General features: G+C 38.6%; 1 protein-coding gene across 4 annotated transcripts in view; it reads right to left on the bottom strand.

Moving 5' to 3' along the window:
* The window catches only part of TFDP2 (transcription factor Dp-2), a 194424-nt gene that overhangs the window by 130601 nt on the left and 48678 nt on the right, over positions 1–15145 (bottom strand). For 3 of the 4 annotated variants that reach the window (XM_030816712.1, XM_030816714.1, XM_030816713.1), the window contains exons 2-3: positions 13754–13868; positions 4751–4817 (exon numbers count right to left, since the gene is read on the bottom strand). In XM_030816712.1, the coding sequence (XP_030672572.1) occupies positions 4751–4817; positions 13754–13768 (82 nt within the window). In that variant the 5' untranslated portion in view covers positions 13769–13868. The remainder of the gene's footprint in view (positions 1–4750; positions 4818–13753; positions 13869–15145) is intronic. The other variant, XM_030816716.1, reaches the window with a different exon arrangement.

Raw genomic sequence — 15145 nt, 5'->3', positions numbered from 1 at the left:
TGCTACATTGTTACTTCCTCAGTGCATTCTTCTCTGACCCACCCCATCTAAAGCTGAATCTCCTTGCTATTTTATCCTCAGTCCTATACCCTGATATATAGATTTTTTCACATAACCAGTCTTTTATGTGTATGTATTTGTAATCTATCTTCCTCACCAGAATGTAAGCTCCGTGAGGGAAGGGACTTTGTTCTATTCCTTGTTTATCCTTAGCACCTAGAAAAATGCCTGGCACACAGTAAGTAAGTACTATTCAATAAATATTTGCTGAATCAATGAAAGAACGTGGCCTACCTCTCAGGTCTCATTTCTTACCACAAAACAATCTTTCTTTATATGTGTCTCACATCTATACTGTTTTCCCTTCTGTAGTACTGGCTGGATATAACCCAACCCTGGAGCAGTCCAGCTATCTTTGTTTTTTCTTTTTTCTCTTTTTTTTGACACAGAGTTTCACTCTAACCCCCAGGCTGGAGTGAGGTGGCGCGATCTTGACGCACTGCAACCTCCACCTCCCGGGTTCAGGTGATTCTTGTGTCTCTGCCACCCGAGTAGCCAGGATCACAGGCATGCACCACCACACCTGGCTAATTTCTGTATTTTTAGTAGAGACAGGGTTTCACCATGTTGGCTAGGCTGGGGGCTCAAACTCCTGGGCTCAAGAGATCCGCATGCCTTGGCTTCCCAAAGTGCTGGAATTATAGGTGTGAGCCACCGCGCCAGGTCTTTTTTTCTTTTTTTTTTTCTTTTTTTTTTTTGAGACAGGGTCATGCTCTGTCACCCAGGCTGGAATGCAGTTGTGCAATCATAGCTCACTGCAGCCTCAAATTCCTGGACTCAGGAAATCCCTCCACCTCAGTCTCCCAGGGTGCTGGGATCATAGGCATGAGCTACTGTGCCCAGACCAGCTATCTTTCTTATTAGTGCTGCTGGACAAAAGTAGTCGACCTCCTGGATTTAGTATCTTTTTTTTTTTTGACAGAGTCTTGCTCTGTCACCCAGGCTGGAGTGCAATGACGTGATCTTGGCTCACTGCAACCTCTGCCTCCCTGGTTCAAGCGATTCTCCTGCCTCAGCCTCCCAAGCAGCTGGGATTACAGGTACCCACCACCATGCCCAGCTAATTTTTGTATTTTTTAGTAGAGACAGGGTTTCCCCATGTTGGTCAGGCTGGTCTCAAACTCCTGACCTCAGCCTCCCAAAATGCTGGGATTACAGGTGTGAGTCACCACACCCAGCAGGATTTAAGATCTTTAACCTCAAATGAGTTCAGTGCTGCTCTAACATTCTACAATTTCTTTGTCAATGCTCTTGCATTTGTGCTTTCGCCCTCTCTCCTCAGTAGAAAAAAAAAACATAAAGAACCCAATGGAAATTCTCGAACTGAAAAATGCAATGTCTGAAAAAAAAAATCATTGGCTAGGATTAATAGAATAGTGATAATTGAAAAAAATAAGCTAACTTGAAGACAGATTAATGAAAATTGTCATATGTGAAGAACACAGAGGAAAAATGGTAGGAAAAAAAAATGAACCTAACTTCAGGACCTAACTTCAGGGTGTTGCAGGTAAGGGATTTGGGATTTTATTTTAATTTAAATAGGAAGTTGCTTAAAAGGGTTTAATTAGGCAGGGAAGTGACCCAGTAACTGCACTTCTGAGTACTTATCTTAATAAATAAAAAGAAACAAAAACTTAGCTGATTAAAGACTCATTATGATGTCCAACATCATAGGTTTATATCATATCTAGAAATATATATGCATCATATATAACCAACAAAAAAGACAAATATCCAACAATAAGGAAATGAAAAAATGTTTAATAAATCATTACTCATAAGCACAATGAAACAGTATGAAGCTCTAAGAAAGGTATTTATAAATGTCAAAACATGGAAAGTGTGTTTTTTAGATTCAGTCAAAAAGGAAAATAGACAACTATAATATATACCAGTTTTATAACTTTAAAACATAATTATATAATTACAAAAAAGAAAAGGTTGTATTAGAAAGGTAGAATTTTTTTTCTATTTTTCAAAAGTTTCTATATATCATTGCTACATCATCATTTCAATTAAGAAAAATACTTTTCTACATTTCACTTCCAATACAACTCTCATCTTGGGCCTGTAACAAATATTAACCGAATTTTACCAATTAAAAATATTTAAAAGAAATCTCTTCCAAATGTTGTTGGTTCACTTAACATGAAGTTACTTCCGCTGTTACTAGCTAACAGCTCAAAGAAGAGCAACAGTTTTCTTTTAAAACATATAATTATTTCAGCCAGGTGCAGTGACATATGCCTGTAGTCTCAGCTACTCCAGAGGCTTGAACTCCAGGAGTTCAAAACCACCCTGGGCATAGCAAAACCTGTCTCAAAAACAAACACATCATATAGCTATTTCAAAACCTGACCTCTCTAGTCCACTCTTAAATGATTCTCTGTCTTCCTCTCCATTTGTTCTATAAAGTCAAACAAACTGAGAAGGTTTTACTCTGTAACTAAACTTTACTGGTATTAACATCTGTCCGGGCTAACATTTATAACTAGTACTTACCCTTCAGATGCCTATTCTACCATCAAAGACAACCTTTCTCACCTAAACCCCCATTCTCTTTCTTTGTCTTCTGTCTTTTGAAAGCATTTTTCTTTTTTTTTTTTTTTTTGGAGACAGACTCTCATTCTGTTGCCCAGGCTGGAGTGCAATGGCGTGATCTCAGCTCACTGCAGCCTCTGCCTCCTGGGTTCAAGTGATTCTCTTGCCTCAGCCTCCGCAGTAGCTGGGATTACAGACGCCTGCCACTACACCTGGCTAATATTTGTACTTTCAGTAGAGACGGGGTTTCACCATGTTGCTCAGGCTGGTCTCAAACTCCTTACCTCAGGTGATCCGCCCACCTTGGCCCCCCAAAGTGCTGGTTACAGGTGTGAGCGACCATGCCCAGCCAAAAGCATTTTTCTATGTCACTTCTCCCCTTTATGACTTGCTATCCTCTCTTTTATTTTCAAGGTTGCTGCATCATTCCATTATTCTCATTATTGCAATACTCAATATCATAGTCTTCCACGTCTACGAAGCTTGTGGTTCCCACTTCCTTCCCCTCACCTGATTACTATATTTTATTAGAGCAGAGATTCCCAGTTATGTGTTGTGAATAAACTATGGGTATACAAAAGTACGGAGTCCCTCAGCCCTCATGGCAGTCTGGAGTGGCCTGGGGCAGCTGAAGCTTCTAGGTAGCTTAATCCTGACCTTAAGCAGCCTTTTTGTTTAGCCCTAGTGCATCCCACAAATGTTATCATTTTCTATGAATGTTGTCATGTGGGAAAAAAAATGAGGAGCATTGAGGCTTAAAGTATCTCTTAAATGGCCTCATAATACATACCTCAGGATGAAACTGTTCCACCTCAGATAATCAGGCATTAAATTCTCTTAAGGACTGCACAACCCAGATCCCTCCCATGTGCAGTTCACAATAGGGTTCGCCCTCCTATGAGAATCTAATGCTCACTTGCTGGCTGCTCACCTCCTGCTATGCAGCCTGGTTCCTAACAGGCCATGAACCCACAGCCCGGGAATTGGGGACCCCTGCTCTAGAGTACATCTCCCACCTTAGACATAAACCCTTTAAGGAAGCTGATGTTTCTCTCATAGCTATTTGTATTGTAATAGATCTTGTTCCTACAGTTTATAATGAAAAATTTCAAATACACACAAAAGAGAAAGGAAAGGAATAATGAAACCCCACAGAAATATTACCTAACTTAAACAAATAATCAACTTAAGACAATATTGTTTTATCTATAATACCACCCACTTTACCCTCCTTCTCCTGGTGGATTATTTTGAAGCCAATTCCAGACATCATATAATTTCATCTGTAGATATTTCAGCATGTATCTCTATATACCACAAGATACTGTTCAAGGAGACATATTGAAAGATACTGCTGGTTCCTGTGTAAGTTCTTGTACTAGTGGGTCAGAATATTTTTTTTTTTTTGAGACAGGGTCTCATTCTGTCACCCAGGGTCTCATTCTGTCACCCAGGCTGGTGTACAGTGGCATGATTATGGCTCACTGCAGCCTCAACCTTCCAGGCTCAAGCAATCCTCCTACACTGGCCTCCTGAGTAGCTGGGACTACAGGTACACACCACCATGCCCGGCTAAGTTTTTGTAAAGACAGAGTCTCACTATGTTACCCAGGCTGGTCTCAGACTCCTGGGCTCAAGTGATCCTTCTGCCTCGACCTCCCAAAGTGCTGGGATTACAGGTGTGCGCCACCGCACCAAGCCAGTAGGCCAGATTTCTGATATAAGCATTCTTCCAGCAAGACATATATTAGTCAAAGAAATACACACATACACACATATATAAAATATAGAAAACATATATATATATATATGTATTTTCTCTACTGTACTTCCTTACAACTGAAACCATTTGAAAGTAGGACTCTCAAACAAGAAAATCAAGAAAAAAGTGGTCTGAATAGTTTCAATTGTAATAAGATCATTGATAAGGGATCTTAGAGATCTCTTAGGAAAGAGAAAAATCACACACAAAAATCCTCCGTCTGTCAGAGGTAAATGACTTTCATACAACACAAGTTATGTGGCATGGAACAACGTGCTAATATCATAAAATTATTATACATAAAGTAATTCATGTAGCTGCATATTTTACAAAACAAATGCAATAAAACTAACTTAATTCAGAAAATTTTTATTCAATAATCCTTACCTTTTGTTGGACTGAGATTCTGATCTATAAATCCTCTTACTTCTGCATTTGTGGAAGTCAAACCAACCTGAATAAAACCGTTTAAAAAGTTAAAAATAGAATATTAAGTAGTATGTGTTCACTTAACAAGCTATTTTATATCTTCCACCAGGCGTCCATATCAAATATATATAGCCACATAAGATGAATTAATTATATCAACCACAGGAGTATTATTTTAAAATGAAATGTTGACACATTATTTAAAAGGGGAAAAATATTGCTTGTAGTCCCAACTACTTGGGAGGCTGAGGCGGGAGGATCGCTTGAGCCTGGGAGGCAGAGGTGCTGCAGTGAGCTGAGATCATGCCACTGCACTCCAGCCTGGATGACAGAGTGAGACCCTGTCTCAAAAAAAAAAAAGGTGAGGGGAATATGAATTGTCCAGCTTAAGATAAAAATTAATGAAATACTATTACTTATGAGCAGAACTGAGATTTTATAGATTTTACTGACAGTTCTTTGAAAGCAACTAAGTAATGTGGCAGCCATGAAGTTGCCAATAGATATTTCAAAATTCCATCCTCACTGTTGCCCTTAATTTGTACTATTCTTAATCACTATCTAAAATGCTTTCAATACTATGACATGTGAGGAATCAAATAAAGACCATTAATACCACAATGCAGAAGTAAAATACATTGGCCTCAAGTCCAACTGCTTGGATTCATATTCTGGACCATCAAGCCTACTAGGGGTTTGGCCTTGGTCAAGTCATGCAATTTCCTCATCTGTAAATTGGAGGGTGATACCAGTACTTACCAATTCAGGTTGTTATAAAGACTAAATGAGATAATTCATGTAAAGTATATAGCACAGTATTTGGCACATACTGCTCAATCCATGTTAGCATATGTTACTGTCAGTATTATATTTGAGGGACTACTCACAGCAAGTATTTATGAATTCACTTTTAGATAATTTATTTCATTTAAGGTACTATCCACTACACTACTTGGCCTCACAGAGCTGAATACAGTAATATCATCAAACAGAATATTAGAAATATATTACAAAGCCTGGAGGAAAAAAAAACCCTCAATTTTTGAAAACTTGGCAGAATGCAAACATCCAAAAACTGGCTCTGTTATTACTATCAAATACTTTTTGTAAGCATTGAAGATTTGTAATCTTGAAACATTACAATTTTGTTACATTACACTAACTTGTAACATCACAAGTTTGTGGTACGATACCTCAAACTATACTTTTTTTTTTTTTTGAGATGGAGTTTCACTCTTGTGGCCCAGGCTGGAGTGCAATGGCATCATCTTGGCTCACTACAACCTCTGCCTCCCGGGTTCAAGTGATTCTCTTGCCTCAGCCTCCCAGGTAGCTGGGATTACAGGCACCTGCCACCACGCCCAGCTAATTTCTGTATTTTTAGTAGAGAAGGGGTTTCACCACGTTGTCCAGGCTGGTCTCGAACTCCTGACCTCAAGTGATCCGCCCACCTTAGCTTCCCGAAGTGCTGGGATTACAGGCATCAGTCACCACGCCCAGCCCTCAAACTATACTTTCAAGGTACTACCACATGGAAAGGATTTTTTAACCCCTTTACTGAGATATCATTGATATATAAAAATGGCATACATTTAAGGTGTACATCTTGATGTTTTGATATATGTATACATTGTAAAATGATCACCACAGTCAAGCTGACATATCCATTACCTCTATATAGCTATTATTGTGTATATGTGCATTGCAAAGATTCAATTTAAGATCTATCCTTTTAGCAAATTACAAGCACACAATACAGTACTATTAATTATCATCACTGTGCAGCACATCAGATCTCCAGCAATCTGAAAAGATTTTAAAGCACACAAAGCTTTATAACTTTATAACTATCCACTTATTGTTTTAAACACTGACTACTTATATTTTTCTTCTTTGTTTTTTTCAGACGGAGTTTCGTTTTTGTTGCTCAGGCTGGAGTGCAATGGCACAATCTCGGCTCACTGTAACCTCTGCGTCCCGGGTTCAAGCAATTCTCCTGCCTCAACCTCCCAAGTAGCTGGGATTACAGGCATGTACCACCACACCCAGCTAATTATGTATTTTCAGTAGAGACAGGGTTTCACCCTGTTGGTCAGGCTAGTCTTGAACTCCTGTCCTCAAGTGATCCACCCATCTCGGCCTCCCAAAGTACTGGGATTACAGGCGTGAGCCACCACGCCTGGCCATATTTATATTTTTCATAAGGGATTGTTTGATAGTTTATAATATCAGTGTAAGAGCTAATTATTTCATTATTTGATAATTCAATGCTCTACTAAGAATTCAAATGCTCTATTAATAGCTATTTCTTTCTGTCAAGAAGTATGTTAGCAGTAATATTTCTACATATTTCTCATATCCTAACAAGTGATTCTGATGCAAATCTATCTCTAGAATCTATCATCATCAAATTTTTATGACAGTAGCTGAGACTAAGTCATCTAGAAAATGGCCTCTTAATTCTATGTAGATAATAGTGCAGACACTTAACTTTGTCTAGCTTCTTATCAGTTTTCAGTTAGAAATAAAGATAATACTTTCCAACAAAATTTGCAACAAATAACTATATGTTATGGCTCTTCAGAGTTGCTCACAAATAATGTTAAATATCCAACTTGTTGATTTGTTGAAGAGTTTATTATGCCATTACTACTAACTCCCCCCTCCTTTTTAAACTCTTCTGCTATAGAAAGATGACAGAGGCAAAACTTGTTGGTGTTCTACTTTAAAAAGAAAGCAAAGAAGGCAAAGACAGCCTTTAATAAATTCCATGCTTGATACAATATAACCACTTAAATACATGTACTATAATAACTTCAAAAGGATCAGTTTATACCTTTTTGTTATTATACAACAATAATGGCAAAAACCTCAACTAAAACCACATATTCATAATAGAGAGTTCAGTTACTGGGTTACAGTTATGCTTAAACACCTGCTCTTAATAATATCCAACTTCTGCAGAGTAAAACAGCCAACGAATGTGGAAACTTTTTAAGCAGTTGTACACCTGCATCTTAATAACCAACAAATTGTACTCCAAAAAGATAAAAGTCAACTGTGAGTCAATACTGCATGCTAATCTTAGTCTCATAGATGGAGGGGAGGTGTTTGTATTTAAAGCTTATATATAAACCCAAAATATATTTAATTAAAACTTCAAAATATGTATTAATTTCTACTATCACAAACACTTTGTAAAGATTCAAAAAAACTGTATTATTTGAGAGTAGAAGAAGTTGGCTAGCGAAAGCATCCTAAAATATTAGCCATTCTTCCCTTATTCTACCTATTTAAAAAGGACCTATCTTTCAATGAACAAGAGAAAAAAGTGAACCCATATTTCATATTAAATTATTTGCCTAATCATGTCCTGAAGAAAATATGCTGAGTATTCCTCTTCTCAATTTTTAAAAATAAATTGTATTGTCTGTATTTAAGGTATAAAACATGATGTTTTAAGATACATATATATAAAATGGTTACTGTAGTGGAACAATATCTGGGTATTCCAATGCTGTGTTGTGTACTATATAAGCAGTCACTATGCATCTACTGAATTCAAAGTATCTAAGTTCAATTTTTAAGAATCAGGGCCGGGCGCGGTGGCTCACGCTTGTAATCCCAGCACTTTGGGAGGCCGAGGCGGGCAGATCACGAGGTCAGGAGATCGAGACCACGGTGAAACCCCGTCTCTACTAAAAATACAAAAAAATTAGCCGGGCGTGGTGGCGTGCCCCTGTAGTCCCAGCTACTCGGAGAGGGTGAGGCAGGAGAATGGCGTGAACCCGGGAGGCGGAGCTTGCGGTGAGCCAAGATTGCGCCACTGCACTCCAGCCTGGGTGACAGAGCAAGACTCCATCTCAAAAAAAAAAAAAAAAAAAAAAAAAAATCAGATCATATTCACTAATAATATTGTAATTTCATTGATATTCAACATTTCTGACTGACATAACATTACTGAAAGATAAAGTTCAGAGTAAGATCATCTGTGCTCAGTTAAGCTCTACCTTTCACAGGCAAGGTGATCATGGAATGGGAATGATAGAACGTATGTGCAAGACAAACTAAAGAGCTCATAGGATCAAGTCAAATGATTATGTAAATATATCTGTTAATTTGGCAAAAATATATCTGTTAATATGGCAAAGCAATATTTGAGTGTGGGTTGTCATCCAAATGGCAATGGCTTCCAATACTTCAACCCTGACATAGACCATATGCAAAAGAGAAATGCAAGTGACCAATAAACATACAGAATGTTAGTTTACCTAACTAGTAATCAGAGAAATGTAATAAATTGCACACAGTTTTTGCTGATTAAATTGGCAAAGATTTATAAACATATAAAAAGAAATGTCACTTTCATATACCACAAGTATATACATAAATCTGTGCAATCTAAGCAATATGAATCAAAACCTCTAAAAAATTATACACACTTTGGCTCAGTAATTTCGTAGAATTTTGTCTTCTGGAAATAATATGATGAGTGAGCAAAAATAGACAAAATGTTCCAAAGAGGAAAAAAGCAGAAGTAACTTAATGGTCAATATTAGGAAACTGGTGTAATATCCATACAATAAATAATATAAAATAGCCACTTTGACCAGGCACCATGGCTCATGCCTGTAATAGCAGCACCTAGGGAGGCTAAGGCAGGAAGATTGCTTGAGCCCAAGAGTTTGAGACCAGCATTAAGGAACATAGTGAGATCCTGGCTCTACAAAAAACAGAAGAAATTAGGTGGGCAAGGTGCCTGTAGTTCCACTACTGGAGAGGCTGAGGTGGGAGCGTCGCTTGAGCCCAGGAGGTCGAGGCTGCAGTGAGCCATGATCACACCACTGCACTCCAGCCAGGGCAACAGAGCAAGACCCTGTCCCAAACTAAACTAAACTAAAATAAAATAGACACTTAAAATGATGTTCCAGAGATATCAAGATAAGAAAATGCATTCATCACAGAAATTAAATAGTAGCCAGGCACGGTGGCTCATGCCCATAAACCCAGCACTTTATAGTCCCTATTGCCCAGGCTAGAGTGCAGTGGCATGATCTCAGCTCACTGCAACCTCCGCCTCCCAGGTTCAAGTGATTATCTTGCCTCAGCCCCCTCTGGCCCAAGTAGCTGGGATTACAGGCACACTGCCACCACGACCAGCTAATTTTTGTATTTTTAGTAGAGATGGGGTTTTACCATGTTGGCCAGGCTGGTTGCAAACTCCTGACCTCAAGTATCCACCTGCCTTGGCCTCCCAAAGTGCTGGGATTACAGGCGTGAGCCATCGTGCTGGGCCAATGTCTATACATTTTGATTGCTATATATATAAATTTGTATACAAATCAGATATCTTCCTAAGCAAAATGTTGCTGACAGTCTCTAGGCTATTTTTTCTTTTCTTTATCTGTATTTTCTAATTTTTCCATAATGAGTATTACAGCCTACATGTTTTTCTTAAAGATTCATTGACAAGGCAAAAAAAAAACCCTCAAAAATTATATTTCAAATTCTTTACTGTATTACTGCTTAAATTAGAACACAACTGCATTTTTGGTCTAGAAGAATATCACTGGATACTAGATACTATTTGATAGCAATTTTACCCCAGATACAATAAATATGTTGCCAGCTCCTCACCTCTTCCTTTTGCAAAATGATCAATCCTACATCTCATGTAGTTCTAGTAGGACAATTAATCTTAGAGGCTCAACCGTGCCATGCAGCACAAATGGGCTCATGACTCAAAGCCTGGCCACTTACCGTATCCCACTTCCTTCTCCACGGAGTTTAAGCAAGGTCAACTCAAGCTCCTCCATAGATTTTGAAACATAAATACTAAAAAGGGGCCAGGTGCAGTGGCTCACACCTGTAATCCCAGCACTATGGGAGGCCAAGTCAGGCAGATCCCTTGAAGCCAGGGGTTTGAGACCAGCCTGGGCAACATAGCCAGATGCCATCTCTTTAAAAAACAAAAGTTCCCTCTCTCCTTCTGAGACAAGTATTATGAGGCCAGTGCAAGCCATTATGCCACCATACAGAAGGCCTAAAGATGGAAGAAGACAGACCCCTGACATCATCGTTTGATCCCCAGAATCTAGATGTGTTTGAAGCAGCCTCTAGACTTTCCAATTACATAAGTCGATACATTCCACTTTTTGTGTTAAGCTGTTTTGATAGGGTTTCGATTATTTGCAACTATAAGAGACCTAATAAAGCATGGATAAGACAAAAGTAACTCTTCACAAAAAAACTGTTGTCATCAGAGACATGTAAAATGAGAAAATTTAAAATGTAAGTATTTGAATACATGTTTAGTAATGCCTCTGTAAGAGGGCAATCTCTTCCCTATCTATAATCTCTTCTGTGTTTGTGAGTCACTTCTCAGTAACATGTGACACAATTGATCACTTCTCCTTGAAACACTTTCTTCACCTGGGCCTCCAGATCATCAGGATAACTCTTTTCTTCCTTTCTTTGCCCATTCTTTGAGTGTCCTTCATGGCTTCTCTTGCTTTCCATCTTTTTGTTGGAGAATCCCTGTGCTCAGACCTTGGTCCTTATATATTTGCTATCCATGCACTCACTATATGATCACATGTAGTCCCAGTGCTTTACAATAATTTTAATATGAAATGACCTGGGCTGGGTGCAGTGGCTCACACCTATAATCTCAGCACTTTGGGAGGCTGAGGCGGGCGGATTACCTGAGGTCAGGAGTTTGAGACCAGCCTGACCAACATGGAGAAACTCCATCTCTACTAAAAATACAAAATTAGCCAGGCATGGTGCACATGCCTGTAATCCCAGCTACTCGGGAGGCTGAGGCAGGAGAATCACTTCAAACAGGGAGGCAGAGGTTGCAGTGAGCTGAGATTGTGCCACTGTACTCCAGCCTGGGCAACAGAGCAAGACTCCATTTCAAAAAAAGAAATGACCCAAAAATTTCTACCTCTGTTCCTAAGCTTTCCCCTGAGCGCCAGAGTCACTTATCAAATTGCCTAGCCAATATCTCCACTTGGAAGTTTTTAGGTTTCTCAACTTTAGTATGTTCAAAACAGAATGTTTAAGTTTATCACAATATCCTATACCTCCCTAAGAATTCCTCTTCTAATTAAACAGCACAGTCATTTACCCAGTTACACAAGTCAAATACTGAGAAGTCTCGAACTTCCTTCCTGCCCTCATATCCTAATGACTCAATAAATCTTGATGACTGTCCCTAAATTATAATGAAGCAAAATCTGTATCTGCTTCTAGTTACCAATGCGTGTTAAAAGCAATGTTCTGAATTATAACCCAAAATAAGCAAACAGACATAATGTAATAAGGGTTTGTTTGTTAATGCTACTGTTCGGCTGCATAATGGGCAATATTTAGAACTATCAGTCTGACTCACAAGAAACCCTTTATCGTCTTTCCTCACACACTGTGCTGTGCCCTCAGCAGCCATTTCATGCAACAACACTTGCTTCACCTGGTCACAACTAATTAAAGCACTAGTCGACATCAGACTTTAACTGTGCCAGAGGCTCCTCCTAAGGAGTCTGAAACTGGAGCTCATACAGGCAGGCAGGATGTATCAGGCTACCTCCTTCCCTTTTTTTTTTTTTTTTTGAGATGAGGTCTTGCTCTTGTCCCCCAGGCTGGAGTGCAATGGGGTAATCTCAGCTTACTGCAACCTCCGCCTCCTGGGTTCAAGCGATTCTCCTGCCCCAGCCTCCCAGGTAGCTGGGATTACAGGTGTCTGCCACTGCGCCTGGCTACTTTTTGTATTTTTAGTAGAGATGCGGTTTCACCATGTTGGCCAGGCTGGTCTCGAACTCCTGACCTCAGGTGATCCACCCACCTTGGCCTCCCAAAGTGCTGGGATTACAGGCGTGAGCCACCGTGCCCAGCCTGCCTCCTTCCCTTTCTTCACACTTCTTTCTGAACAGGCTGGTCTCCTAACATGTAGATGGAAATGCTGAGTGGGGCCATGTTCTACCATCCTGGCTGGGGAACTGAGAAAGATGATTTGGACAGACAGACAGAGGGAGAAATGAAGCAGGTACACGGTAACAAGCTGAGAGAGATGAGAAATGAAAACTAAATACTGCTTCAATTCCTGCTGGATTTCTAGTTTCTGGGCCTGGATCTTTCCCAGGGCCCACAGAATTCCCACTCTTAAATTACTTGAGACATCCCTGTATCTTTATAACAAATTCCCTTTTTGTTTAATTCCCAGTCAAAGATTCCTACATAATAATATAGAAACAGTAAAGCAATTATACTTTAATACATATAACATTGGAACAGTAAAGCAATTTATAAATAATTCCCCTATATGCTATACTCTTTAAGGCACAATTCTTTACCATAACTGGAAACAAACTCATTAATACAGAGTGACAAATAAATAAATAAAGAGTGACATACAACTTGAAAGGAGGTATATTCAGAAATGATCACCTCAAGTAGAGGGAAAATCTTGAATAACTTCTCCAAAACATCTAAAATCTAATGTTTCTTCAGGAACCATCTCATGGAAGGTAGCAAGCTACTTTCAGACAATATCTGAGCACATACATTTCCTTGAGTAACCACAAAATAAAAATAAAAAAATTAAGCCAAAGAAAACAGTGATTTGCTCAAAAAGGCCAAGTAACCCTCCAGCATGTACCAAAACAAATTTATTACAATATCCAAAAGAGGAGGGCGGGGTGGGAAACTTTCTGGAGATAGCAATTTGCAGCTGTTGAGAAGTAGCTTGGTGCCAATTTGCAAGAATGCTACTATCTCCATTAGGGCACTATATTCAATCGCGTTAAAGCTTATCTCATATTCTGCATAAACATAAACAAATACAATTATAAATCCATGCAAGTAAATTAAATCAGATTAACCAGAATGGTGAGAAAATATGTAGGAAAAAGCACAGCTCATTTTAAAAAATACTTACATTAAAAATTTACAAATACTTACATTTTTTGCCGTCATGTCAAACTGTATTCTATTTAAGATTCTGTAAAGCCATTAAAAAAATAAAAAGAAAAAAAGAAAAAAACCTTCGTCTTCAATAATTCTTTAAAAGAACAACCTGTTAAAGGAAAACAGAGGGAACAGTAATGTAATAATAATAATAGGCAACATTTATGTCATATTTACTATGTGACATGCGTTATCTAAGTGAACTGTCTAAATTAATCTTCACAACAACACTATGAGGTTTGTACCATCTTAATCCCCATTTACCAGATAAAAACTAGGGTTTAGAAAGATTAAGTAATTTGACCAAGTCAACTCAGTTCACAAGCGATGGAGCCTGGGCTTTGAAATGGTATTAGGCTATGCTGCTTTAGAAAATCCACTGAAAGAAACACCAGGGCTTCTTGGAGAAATGGCTGATTCTAGTACAAGATAAACCTAGAATATTTTATTGTGCCTGAAGTAAGGAAGGGCTCAAAAAATGACGCAGACATGTCAAAAGTACACAGAAACCAGTTTAAAGAGCCTACAGCTGGACAATTTTCAACAACTGAACACCAAAGTACATAATGATAGTAACAGATTATAAACCCACTGAATAGAGCCTATAGCTGGACAATTTTCAACAACTGAACACCGAAGTACATAATGATAGTAACAGATTATAAACCCATTGAATAAAATAATAATCCAGGATTATTGGGGCTAAAGGGGGAGAAGAGAAATTCTTTGCAGTAGAACACCAACTAATAAATATAAATGACTGATACAGTTAGTAAAACTTCCATTTTGGGACCATCATAACTAATAAGAAAAGAGTAATTAATACACAGTAAAACTAGTCAGTGAAAATATGGTGAAAAATAGGATATTTCCATAGCATTGAAATATCTCCTACAAAATACCTACTAATTCAAATTTTCTAGTGAAAGAAATATGGCATAAATCACTTTAGCCAAGTGATCAAAGTTACCAAATGATTACCAATAATGGGGGCAAGCCAACATGTGTCTCTTCAAGCGCACTGAGATGGATACAGCATGAATTCTGAGGTACGTTTGCCCAATATGCAAAATCTAAATCTAATCATGAGGAAATATCAGAGAAATCCAAATTGAGAGGCATTCTACAAAATAATGGCCTGAATTCTTCAAAAAATGTTAGTGTCATGAATGGCAAAGAAAAGCTGAGAAACTTTCCAGATTTAAAAAGACTAGAAACTGCTGGGCGCGGTGGCTCACGCCTGTAATCCCAGCACTTTGAGAGGCTGAGGCAAGTGGATCACCTGAGGTCAGGAGTTCGAGACCAGCCTGGCCAACATGGTGAAACCCCCTTCTCTACTAAAAATACAAAAAAATTAGCTGGGTGTGGTGGTGCGTGCCTGTAGTC

The sequence above is a fragment of the Nomascus leucogenys genome, chromosome 8, assembly GCF_006542625.1.
Source record: "Nomascus leucogenys isolate Asia chromosome 8, Asia_NLE_v1, whole genome shotgun sequence".
In the NCBI taxonomy this organism is placed as follows: domain Eukaryota; kingdom Metazoa; phylum Chordata; class Mammalia; order Primates; family Hylobatidae; genus Nomascus; species Nomascus leucogenys.
Note: the sequence above shows the minus strand (reverse complement) of the source record. Positions and strands in the feature narration are given on the sequence as shown.